Source organism: Arvicanthis niloticus, chromosome 5, assembly GCF_011762505.2.
Source record: "Arvicanthis niloticus isolate mArvNil1 chromosome 5, mArvNil1.pat.X, whole genome shotgun sequence".
NCBI lineage: Eukaryota > Metazoa > Chordata > Mammalia > Rodentia > Muridae > Arvicanthis > Arvicanthis niloticus.
In genome coordinates, this window is record NC_047662.1 from 60192754 (window position 1) to 60210008 (window position 17255).

Genomic DNA, 17255 nt, shown 5'->3' on the forward strand with positions numbered 1-17255 from the left:
TCCCTACCAATCATTTAGCAACAAGGTGCCTACAGGTGTACCCAGAGACCAATCAGATACAGGCAATTCCTGAGTGGAGAGTCCCTGTTCCCAGGTGAGTCTAGTTTATTTCAAGTTGATAAAAATTTAACAAGCAGATTGACATAAGGCTTGGAAAGATTAAAATGAAGATGGAACTTTAAGAGCAATGTGCTAAAAATTAATCCTAATATAAATGTGAAGAGATAAGTACAATGTTTAGTGTGTGCCCAATAAAATATCATGTATTGGTGGTATTTGAATTATTTGTAACCATTAATACACTTGCATTAATAATATGTCATAAGAATAGTCAGTAATTTCATGTTGTCTTTATTTTGCCAACAATTGAACATGACAAATGAGGACATAAATTACAAACTCACAAGTGTCTGTGGGTGGAGTCTATTGCATCAATCATTATGTTTTGGGTAAAGATCAAATGATTTAAATTCTTGCTAAAAGTTAACATTTAAAAAGAATTACCTGTCAAAATTAGCTGGAAAAAGTTAACAAATAACATAAAATCTATGCTACATCTAACTGCACTATCAAAGCCCCTTGTCATCATGAGTAATTCCATTCAGATAAGGACACCTACTTGAATTATCAAAGCTTTGAGAAGCAGAACTGAGCATTCTGCATTTTTATGTTTACAAGATACTATGTTGCAAGTAGTAAGCAACATTAATGCAGAAAATATATTTTATTCAATAAATAAATATGGCTTTTAACTATATCTGTATAGAATTTGGAAGAAAATCATTTATTCTGAAATTTAAAATACAAAGTCAACACTATACTAATTCGTGAAAAAAGTCAAGTACCTCTTGACCCATCCTTTTTCCTGATTGTTCCTTCCTATCGTTTTCCAATCTTTTATATTTTCTCCACATTTACCAGGAATCACCTACGCTGGGCTAGCAGTTCCCCATCCTGCTCTTCTTATTGCCTTCTACTGAGAATTTAATATTGCACCACCTTTTCAACTTCTGAACTGGCTTGTTGAATTATCATTTTCCCAGAGACTTGCACATTATTTTCAAGGTAACAACTATGTGAACAATTTATTGATCAGGTTCTTTGCTTTCTTCACTATTATCACAGCCCAGAAGCTCTGTAAAGCCAGGAACTTGATTTTTTTTTTATATGTTTCGTACCTAAGTATCTCTCCAGGATACTTGATACTTTTACATTCATGTTTTCAAACCCAAAAGTATAAATTTCAGGATAAAATGACATGAAATAATATGGTTAAGGACTTAAATTTTTCTGATTATTTTTTTTTCAAAAAGACTTTCTATCACACTGTTATAATGATCCAGGGGTGTTAAATCAAAACAGAATACAGGAAGAGCACTGAGCCTGCCTGGTAGCAGATAATTGATACAAATATTTTTTTTCCATAAGTATTCTAGCTACTGTGCAGTCAGATATCAGTATTAGATTTGTTTGTTTGTTTGTTTTTGTTTTTTCCTGTTTCTCTAGTGTAGCTTTTATTTTATTTTTGTTTTTATTGGATATTTTATTTACATTCCAGATGTTATCCCCTTACCCTATTTCCCCTTTCCTGCCCAGGAGCCCCCTATCCCATCCCCCTCCTCCTGCTTCTATGAAGATGTGCCCCCCGACCCCCTCCACTCCCATCTCCCCACCCTCGAATTCCCTCACACAAGGCATCCAGTCTTCTGGGATAGGAGAACCATGGTCAGTATTGGATTATTTTGTGCTGATTAGAAGTGCTTGGTTTTTATTCTGTTATATTTGTTTTTTGGATCAGTTATTATCATTCCTTTCTATTTTTTCATCCAATCTACTGTTAAACATTTTAAAGGGGAATTATTTATCAAAAATTGATTCTTCTCTCAAACATTACATCCTGACATCAGCTTCCTCTGCCTCCACTTCTCCCAGATCTCTTTCCATTCCTCCCAGCTCTTCCACACCCGCTCCTCTATTCTCCCAGATCCACTGTACCTCTGTTTCCTCTTCATAAAAAAGCAGAACTTCAAGAGACAACAGCTGAACAGGACAAAACAAGATACAACAAAACAAGGCCAAAGTGCTCATATCAAGGCTGGAAAAGACAACCCAACAGAAGGAAAGAAATCCAAAGAGCAGGCAAAGGAGGCAGAGATTCACCCCCTCCCACTGTTATGAGTCCTGCAAAATCACCAAGCTAACAGCCACAGCATACAGGAAATTTTTCATGTTTGGTCATTAAAGATATGGTGATGCAAGAAATACCAACACACTGATGATTGGGAACTAGTGTAAATTAATGTAATGTGTAATAAAATTAAAATTATCAAATGTTTTACATATATATATTAATACATTCTGGAAAAGCAAAATTATTTCAGCTGTAAAAGTTTAATATATATTCACAGTCTTTCAAACAAATTCCCCACTTCTTTTATCATGGTAGAATAAAACATAAATATATTTGCTTTGAAAGCAAGATTTTTTTCTTTGTCTCATATCAAAATGTTTATCTGTAAGATCATGGGTGATTCTCCCGTGTCAATTTTAAAATCTTAGTCTCTTTATCTATCACCAAGTATTTCTGAAGCGGATATTAACATGACCCCATACAGAGGAATTGGTCTCCATATCCACAGTTGTGCCAGAAGATCACTATGTAAAGATGCTTCTATCCTTATGGCCATAGTATTGATGATATTTGTTATGGGTTTTGGTGAAAAAATGAGTTTTGTTGTGATTACTTACAAGAATCTCGGTGAGGGGTTACTGATAGGAGTGGTGATGACACAATGACAACAGTATCACCAAAGACATTCTAATGTTTATGAGGGTTCAAGAGGAGATTGCTTGCACAGTCCTCTTTTTTGTTCTTTTTTTTTACAACTGAAATTTACCAGGGCAGAATGCTTACGTCTATATTTTGGTCAGTAACCAGTAGATGCAAATCTGTACCATTTCTAAGCCCGGAAAGAAGTGGTGCGTGACTCTCACTTTTACTGCTCCCTTGGAAATTATGAAAAATCTCAGTTCGGCTTTCCAAATTTGAATGGACCAAATTCACCAATCATTTATATTGTGCATTTTTCACAAACAAAAATTGAAAAGCCAGAGAAGCTTCAAGTCTATAGGTTGCTGCAGTATAGAATAAAATTATTAGGCTGAGGTTAATTTAGAAATTGAGGCATATCATCAAATCACAAATTAAAATAGAAATAATGGATCGCTACAAAGAGAAGTAAAGGGTTTTACTAATGCATGCAACAGAACTGTGCACTGAATATGAGTCACTAGTAGATGTGAGACCAAAACCATCATTGTACACATAGAATACTTTTTCTTAATATCTTAGAAACTTTAATATTTATAATTCTTATCTTTAAAGCAGCAGTGAAAGAAATTTCTCCAAGGAAGTAAATTGTAGCACATTGTTTTCAGTTGTTGTTTTACTTAATACATATTAATTGGCAGCAGTCTACTTCCTATTTGATGACAAAACTGTTCCTGATCTTAAGAGAATGACATAACTATGCATATGGCTTCAATGAAGCAACTCAGAAATGGTGCATAAGAGTAAGATTTAAGGCAGAAAATGATTGGTTCTCTGCTTCTCTCTCACCAGGCTTCCCAATCATTTCCATTTTATTCTCCTTTTCTTGTATCAGCAATGGTCCTAAGGTCCTGTGAACCAATCAAAGGCAGAGAGGCAAAGGAAAGGACAGCAAAACGTTAGCACAATTCTGCTGTGTAATCTCTTCTTAGACAAGGAGGTGATTGTAAACTGAAAAATTACAGTAAAATGACCCACTGTTCAGAAGCAATCCCATCAGCCACTTGAGAAAAATCACAAAATAAAGTATAAATTGCCATGAAATTTTTATTATTTTATGACCTTTACATGAATTAAGCCACTTTACTGGACACCCCTGGGGAAAAGGTAAATCACTTGGCCTAACAACAAAGTCAGATTTGAATTCTTATTCCCATTTTAGCTTTCATACATTAATGAAGAAAATATGTGACAACTACAGGCAAAGAAATGCCAAGAAAATATTTAAATATAATTTAAAATCATTGAAGGTTGCTTGGACCTGCCACCCTGCCATATGAAGAAAAGTATTCAGAAAAATCAAATGTAAGTTTGCAAAGCAATCTGAACACTCACCTTCAATTTGGAAATTGTATATTATTTTTTTCTGATAGCTGTCCTTGTAAAGACAAAGACACTATATATATATATATATATGCATACGCATATATGTATATATGTATATATACATATATACATATATATTATATATATGTATATATATAATATATAATATATATGAAAGGCACTATATATACATATATATGCATATATACATATATATGTATGTATATATAATACATATATAATATATATATATGTGTATATATATATATATATATATATATATATGAATGAAACCTATATTGTGCTGAGCCATCAAGTGATTTTGTGCACGCTAATTCATAGGCTATTTATCTTCATGTTTATATGTACACAAAATGATGGCTGTTTAATTATACTACAAATGAGTTTTGCCAGCCAATTATATGCCAGATATTATTTACTCCCAGAACAACTGTCAAAAAGACCAAAGTAGTATATCTAACAAGCCAAAATGCACCATACTGGGTTGTGCTTCATAGGCAGCCACTCTTTCTGAGAAACTTAGGTTTCCCATTACATCACAAATCAGAGGAACAGGATCACAAAGCAGAATAGCCAGCCAGAAGTCATCGTCACTAATTAGTAGGAGTCTAAGATACAAATTACAAATTAGGTATCCTTCTTGTAATAAAAATAGGCTATGGTGAGTAAGGACTGTCCACCTCTCAAACTGAAGTTTCTTAAATATTACACATTTATCAAGTAATTTTGTGCAGACAAATGGGGGAAGGGAGCCAACCTTCTTTTCTCTGTGTATAGAGTGAGCGAGCAACAATTGCTGAGACATTTTCCCACAAAATTTATAGATATCATGAAGACAAAGATGATGGTTGTGTCTGACTAGTGTCATGGTTTGAATATACAAAGATTTATAACTTTGAATTTTGTTTCTGTTCATTGTCTAAGCTTTTGCAGTCTTGGGGGAACATATATATTATGCCTAACACTTACTCGGATAAAACCTTCCATGGAGAGTTCTGTTGAGGCCTTCTTTATGTTGTCTATTGGCATAATGCCAAGGTTGGTACTATTGAGGAAAAATAACAATTGTTAAAACTTTAAAGCCCAATAAGAGAAGAATCAAAATCTGATTAAATGTAAAATAAACTTTCTGCACTAAGTGATTCACAGGCAGGTACAGTGAGAATAATGCCCAAGAAACAACTCTAATGAGTTTAATGTTGTGTTCTCCAGCAAATTAAGATGATATCTATTTGTTTAGCATTGAAGTAATTTTATAAAACGGAGGTGGGGGTTCCTCATTTCTCTAGGCCACAAATATTTTCCACTGTGAAAATTCCACCACTTCACTTCCTTATTGTGAAAATATTTTCTCTGTGACTCCTTTTCTTGGCTCATTTCATGTCATTTATTGATTTCTTGAAGAAACAGGTGAGCTGTGGTTATTTACAGATTGTTAATATGGGTCTCCTAAACCCAATACTTTACTCATTTATAATTGAAAGAAAACCCTTGCTTTGCCATGGGACATGAGCGACCTGGGGTTGACTTTTCTGGTGTTTCTTGCAGTAGAATCCTCTTGCATAAGCACCAAACACCTGCTGACTTAACAAATCATTCTGCCAGGAAATCTGAACAGCTAATAGAAGAGGTTCAGGAAACTTTCAGATTTTAAGCATTAATTTTTATTCCCCAAACCAAAATACTGAGAATTTACTTAAACCAAAGTCTTATCCTGGTACCTTTATTCTTCCATTTCCTCACACACGTCTCTCATTTTATTATTTTTTTGACAAGGAAATAATTTGGTAGCTATTATTTTCTACAACCTGAAATTATTTTTTGACTATGTGAAAAGAGTCATTTTTCCAACTTAACAAAGGTACAGGGTGTTATTCACATCAATATTAATAAAATATTAATTATGTATCTGGTGATAAAGATGAATAAACTGACATTTATATTAAGTTCTTGCAAAAGAAATCAACCTTCATAAGTACCTTAAATAGGCCACTGAGTCTCTCTGAATTTCTTAACCAAGCTTGGTGGATTCCTAGTAGTGTTTTTTGTTGTTGTTGTTTTGGCTGTGGTTTTGTTGTTGTTGTTGTTGTTAACAATTGAGAAATTTTTTTATTAATTTTTAAATTGGATATTTTATTTATTTACATTTCAAATGTTATCCCCTTTCCTGGTTGTTCCCCACCCCACAAAAAAAAAAAAAAAAAAAAAAAAAAAAAAAAAAAAAAAAAAAAAAAAAAAAAAAAAAAAAAAAAACAACCCTATCTCATGCAATCTCCCCTGCTTCTCTGAGAAAGTTCCTCCACTCACCCACCCACTCCCACCTCACTGCCATGGCATTCCCCTATGTTGCCCCTTCACAGGACCAAGGGCCTCTTCTCACACTCATGCCAAATAAGGCCATCCTTTGCTACATATGCAGCTGGAGGCATGAGTCTCTCCATGTGTACTCTTTTGTTGGTGGTTTAGTCCCTGGGAGCTCTGTGGGGTCTGGTTGGTTGACATTATTCTTCCTATGGGGTTGAAAACTGCTTCAGCTCCTTCAGTCCTTTTCCTAACTCCTTCATTAGAGTCCCTGTGCTCAGTCCAATGGTTGGCTGCAAGCATCCACATCTGTATTGGTCAGGCTCTGGCAGAGCCTCTCAGGAGATAGCTATATGAGGTTCCTGTCAGCAAGCACTTCTTGGTATCCTCAATAGTGTCTGGTTTTGGCATCTGTATATGGGATAGATCCCCAAATAGGGCAGCCTCTGATTGGCCTTTCCTTCAGTCTCTGCTACATACTTTGTCCCTGTATTTCATTTAGACAGGAACAATTCTGGGTTAAAAATTTGGAGATGAGTGGGTGGCACCATCCCTCAACAGAAGACCTTGCTTAACCTCGGGATATCATCTCTACAGGCTCTCCCTCCCCTTTCTTTGGGCATTTCAGCCAATCTCAACTCCTTTGAGTCCTGGGAACCTCTTGTTTTTCTGGTACTTGGGACTTTCTGGTGGCTACCCCCAGTTCTCCATTCCCCATTGCTACACACCTCTATTCAAATTCCTGACCCTCTATATATCATCCCCTTCTCCTCCCTTTTCCTTCTCCATCTTCTTTTCCTCCAAAGTCCTTCCCATCATCTACCTCCTGTGAGTATTCTATTCCCCCTTCTAAGAAGGACTTTGGTCCTTCCACACTTTGGTCTTCCTTCTTCTTGACCTTCATGTGGTCTGTGAATTGTATCTGGGGTATTCTGAGCATTTGGACTAATATCCACTTATCAGTGAGTGCACACCATGTGTGTTCTTTTGTGATTGGGTTACCTCACTCAGGATGATATTTTCAAGTTCCATCCATTTGCCTAAGAATTTCATGAAATCAGTGTTTTTAATAGCTGAACACTACTTCATTGTGTAAATGTATCACATTTTCTGTGTCTATTCCTCTGTTGAGGGACATCTGGGTTCTTTCCAGCTTCTGGCTATTATAAATAAGGCTGCTATGAACATAGTGGAGTGTGTGTCCTTGTTATATTTTGGAGCCTCTTTTTGGTATATGCCCAGGAGCTATATAGCTGGGTCCTCAGGTAGTACTATGTCTAATTTTCTGAGGAACTACCAGACTGATTTCCACAATGATTATACAAGCTTGCAATCCCACCAATAATGCAGGAGTGTTACTCTCTCTCCACATCTTTGGCAGCATCTTCTGTCTTCTGAGTTTTTGAACATAGACATTCTGACTAGTGTGAGGTAGAATCTCAGTGTCGTTTTTAATTTGCATTTTCCTGATGTCTAAGGATGCTGACATTTTTTAAGGTACTTCTTGGCCATTCAATATTCCTTAGTTGAGAATTTTTTGTTCAGCTCTGTACCCCATTTAATAGGATTATTTGATTCTCTGGAGTCTAACTTCTTGAGTTATTTGTGTATATTGAATATTAGCCTTCTAATAGGGATAGAATCCTAGAAGTAGGATTGGTAAAGACCTCTTCCCAATCTGTTGGTTGCCATTTTGTCCTATTAACATTGTCCTCTTGCCTTACAGAACCTTTACAATTTTATGAGGCTCCATTTGTAGATTCTTGATCTTAGAGCATAAGCCACTGGTGTTCTGTTCAGGAACTTTTCCCCTGTGACTAGGTATTTTATGGTCTTCCCCACCTTCTCTTGTATTAGTTTCAGTGTGTCTGGTTTTATGTGAAGGTCTTTTATCCACTTGGACTTGAGCTTTGTACAAGGAGATAACTATAGATCAATTTGCATTCTTCTACATGTTGTCCTCCAGTTGAACCAGTACCATTTGCTGAAAATGCTGTCCTTTTTCCACTGGACAGTTTTAGCTCCTTTGTCAAAGATGAAGTGACCATAGGTGTGTGGGTTCATTTCTGGGTCTTCAATTCTATTCCATTGGTCTACCTGCCTCTTTTTGTACCAATACCATGCAGTTTTTATCATGATTGCCCTGTAATACAGCTTGAGATCAGGGATGGTGATTCCCCCAGAAGTTCATTTATTATTGAGAATAGTTTTTGCTATCCTGGGTTTTTGGTTATTCCACATGAATTTGCAAAATGTTCTTTCTAACTCTATGAAGAATTTAGTTGGAATTTTAATGAGGATTGCATTAAATCTGTGGATTGCTTTCAGCAAGATGGCCATTTTTACTATATTATTCCTGTTAATCCATGAGCGTAGGAGAGCTTTCCATCTTCTGAGATCTTCTTTGATTTCTTTCTTCAGAGACTTGAAGTTCTTGTCATACAGATCTTTCACTTGCTTTGTTAGAGTCACACTATTACCTAGTAGGTTTTTTTTTTATCAACAGCTATTTATATCAACATAAAATTACAAAGATGTGATCTAGTTCTGTTACTTGCTTTTTCTTTATTCTTACATGGCTGCATAAACAAGGTTACATAAATCGGTATGTATTCTATATTACAATATAGATTATGGTAAAACCCAGCCCTGAGAAAACATCTGTGAGATATTTGGATATATAATAAATTAAGACCAAAATTCATTCATAGACTCTCTATCATTCTTTTACCTATCTTTGACTCAACTATTTGACCACACAAAGACTACAGGGTGACACCAGACAGGGATGTCAGATGATAAGAACAATAACAGATCCTGGAACTGAAAATCATAATAATTAAGATATAATAAGTAATGTGTCAACAGAACAGATCTTCCTGTAGCAAAACTGTGATAATTTTAGAGAATGTAGCTTGAATTTGTGAAATTATCTTAGGACAAGATTCTTTTTTTATACTAAGTGAGTGTTCCATGTTATAGATAAGAAGAAAAGATATGGAAATAAAATACTAAAGTAATAGTAATTCCTGGTGTTTAATAGCATGACAATTTAAGTGTAATCTCCCAAACTATTACATGTATTGTTAATTACTAGAAGGGAGAAGCTTGGGTGATTTAAAATGATCTAATGATTAAAAGGCCAAAGCTATTCTGATTACCCTTAGGAAAAGAAAAGCGAAGCAAATACTTTGTTCCATGTGCCCACATAAGAGTACTGCAAATTTCCCAGGAAATATACCCCTTGTCAGATCCAGGATGAATGATACTTTCTTCATCTTCAGCCTTGAACCCAGGATGCATCTTACAGGTTTGGGTGCATTTATGGTGTCTCACCCTATCCTGTGCATCTAATAATAGTAGAGTCCCTGTTGTTTGCACATCTATAAGATCTGTGGGATTCTTTTTTGCTTCCCCACCCACCTACCTTTTTTGAGACTGATATTGCAATTACATTTCTCTATACCCTTTCATCTCTCCATATTCTCCCATTTATCCCGCATTGCTCTCCTTCACATTATGGTCTCCTTTTCATTAATTGTTGTTCTATGCATATATTCTTATGTATATATATATTAAATAAAACCTGCTCAGAATGTATGTTACATATATTATGTTCTCAGATTTGACCATTTGATATTGGTTAACCAACTAGTTTGCTCATCCTTAAAGACTCTCCCACTCTCAACATTTCTTAGATGACAGTACTTCTTTCGGTAGGGCTGAGGCTTCATGGACTTTTCCCCTGCCCACTTTAATATGTTTATTGGTATCATCTTTTTTCTGCTTATGTTTGGGAAGTTATGTTGGTTAGACTTTATAGGTGTAGCTTCTGATGTATTAAGAGACACAATCTCACAGTAAATTCCTTGACCCTGTGATGCTTAGACTCTTTCTGTACCCTTTCCACAATGTTGCCAGAGCTTTAGGTGTGGGAATGTTTTTGTAGATTTATCAGTTTGTTCCGTGCTCAACACCTGTGCATTTTGATTGGTTGTCATTTTCTATTTATTGAAAAGAGAATTTCCTTGACAAGATGTGAGGATGCACTTTTCTGTGGTTATAAGGACAAATGCTTAGATGGTTGCTAAAGATTGTGCTGTCTTAGTAAAGTGATGATTGTAGTTTCTTCAATCTATTTCTTCACTAGCACTGAATAGTAGACAGGTTTCTAGTACTAGATATAATTTTTCTCTTGATGAGCAGGTCTTAAGTCTAATTAAAAGCAGTTGATTACCTCCAAGGTATGTGTGACTCTACTGAACCCTTCAGGTTATCATGTGTCTACTGCCATGTTGGATTTATTGTGCTATGTTGGCCATTGAATGGATCATAGGCATCATAGCTGGGTAGTACTGTTGGTTGTTTCATTCTTTGGACACTTGCATGATGCTTTAATGATATCATGAAAGCTAGTTTCGGGACAGTTTCAGCTCAGGAGCCTATGGACTCTGTTTATGAAATGTATTGGTTTCATCAATGGAGACTTTTCCTCTGCTCTGTGGTACAAGCATGGGAAATACCAATGGGCTGTATATATTTGGGGCCTCCCTTAGAGAGCCATGGCCCACAATTCAAAGGGGGGCTTTTCATGTCTCATATTGGGATTCTTACCAGGTGGACTTTGACTCACCAAAGGTGCTTCTCTCATCTGACTGATGTGCTTTCCCACTCTGACTTCGTGAATACATTATACCAATAACTCCCTAACAATACCTCTCTGCCTCAGTGGCACATCCCTTTCCCAATTATTTAAGGGTTTGTCTGGCTAATTACAATAAGAAAGGTGTCTTTAAAATTAAGCGATTTAGGCATCTAGCTGTTGCTACATTAACCAAATGATTAAAGCTGTCATAAAAAACTGGGATAACCTGACATCACATATTTCATGCAATGTACTAAAAGTTCTCCTGGTATTTTCTTGCCAAAAATTCATAATCAAGACCTAATCATGCAGAAATAATCCTCTGAGCTCCAAATGTGGGGCTTTTTATGAGACAATTAGCTTTTTATACAGAAGAAATTAAATATCAGAAAAAAATCTAATTACTATGCTGTGGCTGCTTGCTTGCTTGGGGAAAATATGTACACTTTTTGTCCCCTTTTCTTTCTTATCCTGAAACTACCAAATGTGAATTCTATTTTGTAAAGGTTGTCGACCAAAAATCTTCAGAGATGTACTAGATGTTTGGCATACAATGCTTGTTTGGAAGAAGTGCATCAGTGGTAGCTCCTCATTGGGCAGAAAGCACAGCATACATTCCCCACAATGAATGTTCTGTCACAGGGGGGACTGGGCAGGAACATCTGTTAGAAGCTTTTATGACAGATCAGTATACAGACAATGTCGCCAGCAAGGGGTTTTCTCCATTATAAAGCAACAATCTTCAGTAGAATTGGAGTCACTAAAAGTGGGAAAACAGCTTGCTTTATGAAAGATGCCACCTTTTTGCAGCAAACAAAGCACCGATCAGATGCTATTAGTCTTTCTTCAGCTGTGCAGGTGGCAACTGTTCCACGTTCCAGTTCAGCTCCCCAAGGTTACAGCTGTGAACTTGGGTAATGGCTGTGTTTATTCTCTGAAAGGCTTAAAAGTCTTCAGGGTAAACTTTCTTTCCTCTTTCCCCTCCCCCCAATTCTCATTTAAAAATCCCTTCTGGAGCAGATAAACCTCTGTCTGTCTTCTCTTGCTTCTGTGCTGCAGCATAAGTTTGATATTATTTTTGTATATTTGTGGTATTCCTTCTAAAGAGAGACACAGACAATCTTAAAGTTAATTTCCTTAAAATAGTATCTGTTCCTTTGTTGCCAATAAACATGTGCCTGGTAATCTGGACATCAGATAACATATGCATGAACATCATTAATGTATAAAATTATGTTTATCAACTCCAGCCTGGGCTGAAATATTGAGGTTACAGGGACATTGGCAATCTCAACTACTACTAATTTGTACACTCCCCCAGTATTTATATAAAGAGCTCCAGCTGCTACAAAATAGCCCGGGTACAATAATTATTGTGGGAGTCTTTAAGAAATACTTATACTTACTTTCAACCAAGTCATTTCACTGTGTTATGAGCATTTTTTCCTTTAGGTTTGATTTATTTAAAGAACATTAGGGCACCCCCATGTTTAGCAACACTACTCTGATGTTCTAGAACATCCACTGACTCAAAGTTGTACCACTATAATATGTGGAGTCTCAGGCACCACGGTAAACATGGAATACACCCATTCTTTGTTATTTAATTTTATGTCCACTATTACTGATACATTGCTGCTAAGATAAGGCTAGCATTAAGCTCAAAGTGGAGAGAGAATAACAAGGAAAATATGAACTTGTCCTTATGCATTTCATCAATTTAGAAAAGAAAAAAAAACCCATACACTAAGCAAGTAATGATGACAACTTGAATGGGTATAATCATTGGGGAATCTCAGAACAGAATGAAAGTACAAGTAACTAAAGAGCAAACCAAGTCCAAGAGCTTATGTGGGCATCTGTGAGGTGAAAACGTTTCTCAAGAAGAAGGAAGAACATAAGTTTAACCTGTCACTACTTCTTCAAGCTTGCAAACTTCGTTCTAATGAATGAATATGAATGCATTCATATTTTATAAACTTTTAATAACTATAACATTTTGGTTTGGAACAAAGGAAAAACAATTACAAAATGATTGCTCACAATCCAAAGAACCACCTATTCACTCGTTCCTGCAATTTTTGAATATGTAATATTAAAATCTCTGCTTGCAGTCTTACTTTAATTCCCCAAGATGGTGACATTCAGTTTTTCATGTGCTATTGTTGAAGCTATTATTTTCCTTTTTCCATTTTTAAGAACTTTGTAGAATATTGCATAGCTACATAGGTACAGTTATATATATATAATCTGATGGTTGCCATGTTTTCCTATTGACAGTGTCCTTTACCTTACAGAAGCTTTGTAATTTTATGAGGTCTCATTTGTCAATTCTTGATCTTAGAACATAAGCCATTGGTGTTTTGTTCAGGAACTTTTCCCCTGTGCCTAGGTATTTGAGGGTTTTCCCCACCTTTTCTTCTATTAGTTTCAGTGTATCTGGTTTTATATGAAGGTCCTTTATCCACTTGGACTTGAGCTTTGTACAAGGGGATAAGAATGGATTGATTTGTATTCTTCTACATGCTGACCTCCAGTTGAACCAGCACTATTTGTTAAAAATGCTTTCCTGGATGGTTTTAGCTCCTTTGTCAAAGATCAAGTAACCATAGATATGGCAGTCATTTCTGGATATGGTTCATTTCTGGATCTTCAATCCTATTCCAATGATCTTCTTGCCTGTCTCTGTTCCAATACCATGAAGTTTTTTTTATCACTGTTGCTTTGTAGTACAGCTTGAGTCAGGGATAGTGATTCCCCCAGAAGTTCCTTTATTGTTGAGAATAGTCAGTGCAGACTAATCTTCTACCAGACCTTCAATGAAGACCTAATCCCAATTCTCTTCAAACTATTCCATAGAATAGAAACAGAAGGAACACTACCAAATTTGTTAAATGAAGCTACAATTACACTCATACCTGAACCTCATAAAGACTCAACAAAGAAACAGAACTTCAGACCAATCTTTCTTATGAATATTGATGCAAAAATAGTCAATAAAATTCTCGCAAACCAAATCCAAGAACACATCAAAACAATCATCCATCATGATCAATTAGGCTTTATCTGAGGAATGCAGGGATGGTTCAATATTTTGAAATTTATCAATGTAATCCACTATATAAACAAACTCAAAGAAAAAAAACCACATGATCATCTCACTAGATGCTGAGAAAGCATTTGACAAAATTCAACATCCCTTCATGGTAATAGCCTTGAAAGATCAGGAATTCAAGGCCCATATCTAAACATAGTAAAAGCAATATATGGCAAGTTAGTAGCCAACATCAAACTAAATGGAGAGAAACTTGATGTCATCCCACTAAGATCAGGGACTAGAGAAGGCTACCCACTCTCACCCTACCTATTCGATATAGTACTGGTATTCCTAGCCAGAGCAATTAGACAACAAAAGGAAGTCAAAGGGATACAGATAGGAAAGGAAGAAGTCAAAATTTCACTATTTGCAGATGATATGATAGTATACTTAAGTGACCCTAAAACTTCTACCAGAGAACTCCTAAACCTGATAAACAACTTCAGCAAAGTAGCTGGATATAAAATCAACTCAAACGAATCAGTAGCCTTCCTCTACTCAAAGGATAAACAGGCTGAGAAAGAAATTAGGGAAACGACACGCTTCACAATAGTCACAAATAATATAAAATATCTTGGAGTGAATCTAACCAAGCAAGTGAAAGATCTGTATGACAAGAACTTAAAGTCTCTGAAGAAAGAAATCGAAGAAGATCTCAGGAGATGGTAAGATCTCTCATGCTCATGTATTGGCAGGATTAGTTTATTAAAATGGACATCTTGCCTAAAGCAATCTATAGATTCAATGCAATCCCCTTCAAAATTCCAACTCAATTCTTCATAGAGATAGAAAGAGTAAATTGCAAATTCATTTGGAATAACAAAAAGCCCAGGATAATGAGAACTATTCTGAACAATAAAAGAACTTCAGGGGAATCACCATCCCTGACCTCAAACTGTACTACAGAAAAATAGTGAAAAACACTGCATGGTATTGGTACAGAGACAGGCAGGAGGATCAATGGAATATAATTGAAGATCCAGAAATGAACTCACACACCTATGGTCACTTGATCTTTGACAAAGGATCTAAAACTATCAAGTGGAAAAAACCCATCCATAGATAGATAGATAGATAGATAGATAGATAGATAGATAGATAAATAGATAGATATAGATAGATAGATAGATAGATAGATATAGATAGATATAGATAGATATAGATAGATATAGATATATAGATATAGATATATATATCTTATATTTCTGGGTTTTCAAATGTTCCTTTGATCTATATGTCTATTTTATGCCAATAGTATGAAGTTTTATCACCATAATTCAGAAACATCTAGAAATATGGTACAATGATCACTCTATCTTCATTCTCCTGCTTAGGATTGCTAAGAATTTGGATATCCTCATTATTAGCCTTTGGTCTGTAGATTGTAGAATAATTACTCTTAAGGGCTCATATCCACTTGTAAGTAAGTACACACCACATTTGTCTTTCCAGATCTGTGTTACTTTACTCAGGACAAAGAGGGCTGAAGAGAGGCTGCATGAATCTACCCAGGAAGGTTTGGACTGAGGGTGGGTCCAGGAGTGAGTAGGGAATGGAAGGACAAAATACTAGGAAAGATGACTGGAATTGGGATGTAGAAACCTAGTGTAGTGAAAACTCCCTGAAATTCATGAGGGTGATCTAGCAAAGATTTCTAGTAATGGGCAATATGGAGCCTGAACCAGCCGTCTTCTTTAACTATACAAAGCTTCCAGTAATTATACTGTGACATCAATGCAGGCACAAAACCTTCAGCCTACATTTTATCCTGCCTGTAAGATGCCTGCAGGGCTAATGTCACCCCCATAGACTCCTTGGAACAACCCCAAATCATGTTCTAGTGGTGTACCCCCATACCAGCTGCAGATCTCCATTTCCTCACTCTCTTGGACTTCTGGGCCTTTTCTCTACATACAGGATACCAAAACCCCCATTCGCTTCACCATTTCTTCTCCCACACAGTTCCCTCCCACCATCTGCCTCCTATTTTACATTTTTATTCCCCTCTCTAAGTGATATTTGACCATCATCACTTGGGCCTTACATTGTTTATCTTATTTGGTTCTGTGTAGCATAACATGGGTATTCTATACTTTATGGCTAATATCCACTTATGAATGAGTATATATCAAGCATGTCATTTTGGGTTTGGATTACCTCACTCAAAATGATACTTTTTAGTTACATTTGTCGGCAAAAATTCATGATGTCCTTTTTAAAATAGCTGAATGCTATTCCATTCCATTGTGTAAATGAATCACATTTTCTGTGTCTGTTCTTTGAGGGATATCTGGGTTTTTTTTCCTAGTTTTTGCTTATTATAAATAAAGTTACTATAAACATAGTGGACCACATGTTTTTATGGTATGATGTAATATCTTTTGGGAATATGCCCAGGAGCCATATAGCTGGGTCTTCAGGTAGAAGTATTTCCAGTTTTCTGAAAAACTTTCAGATTGATTTCCAGAGTAGTTGTACAAGTATGCACTCCCACTAGCAATATAAGAGAGTTTTTCTTTCTCCACATCTTTGCCAGCATGTGCTGTCACCTGAATTTTTTATCTTAGCCATTCTGATGTGTGTAAGATAGAATCTGAGGGTCCTCTTGATTTGTATTTCTCTGATGACTAAGGAAATTGAACATTTATGTAAGTGCTTTTATTAGAGGTTCCACGGTTGAGAATTCTCTGTTTAACTCTGTACTCAATTTTTTAATTGTGTCATTTATTTTATTAGTTTCTAGTTTTTAGAGTTATTTATACATTTTGAATATTAGGCCCCTGACAAATGTAGGATTAGTGAAGAACTTTTTATCAATCTCTAAACTACTGTTTTGTCCTATGGACAGTGTCCTTCATCTTCTAGAAGATTTTCAGATTCATGAGGTCCTATTTAGTGGAGACTCATAGCAGTGGGGATATGGAACCTGAGGAAGCCACCTCCTATTGCCAGGCAGGACCCCCAGTAGAGAGATAAAGACACCAAGTCTCCCACAAAACTTTTGATTTAAAAATTTGTCCTGTCTACAAGAAATG

At 35.9% G+C, this 17255-nt stretch overlaps 1 protein-coding gene across 1 annotated transcript in view; it reads right to left on the reverse strand.

Annotated features, from left to right (window-relative positions):
- LOC117708239 (uncharacterized) overlaps positions 1 to 11169 on the reverse strand; it is a 138458-nt gene extending 127289 nt beyond the window's left edge. The window contains exons 1-2 of the mRNA XM_034501710.2: positions 11093 to 11169; positions 5147 to 5222 (exon numbers count right to left, since the gene is read on the reverse strand). Of these exons, the coding sequence (XP_034357601.2) occupies positions 5147 to 5222; positions 11093 to 11169 (153 nt within the window). The remainder of the gene's footprint in view (positions 1 to 5146; positions 5223 to 11092) is intronic.
- Positions 11170 to 17255: the final 6086 nt, after the last annotated feature.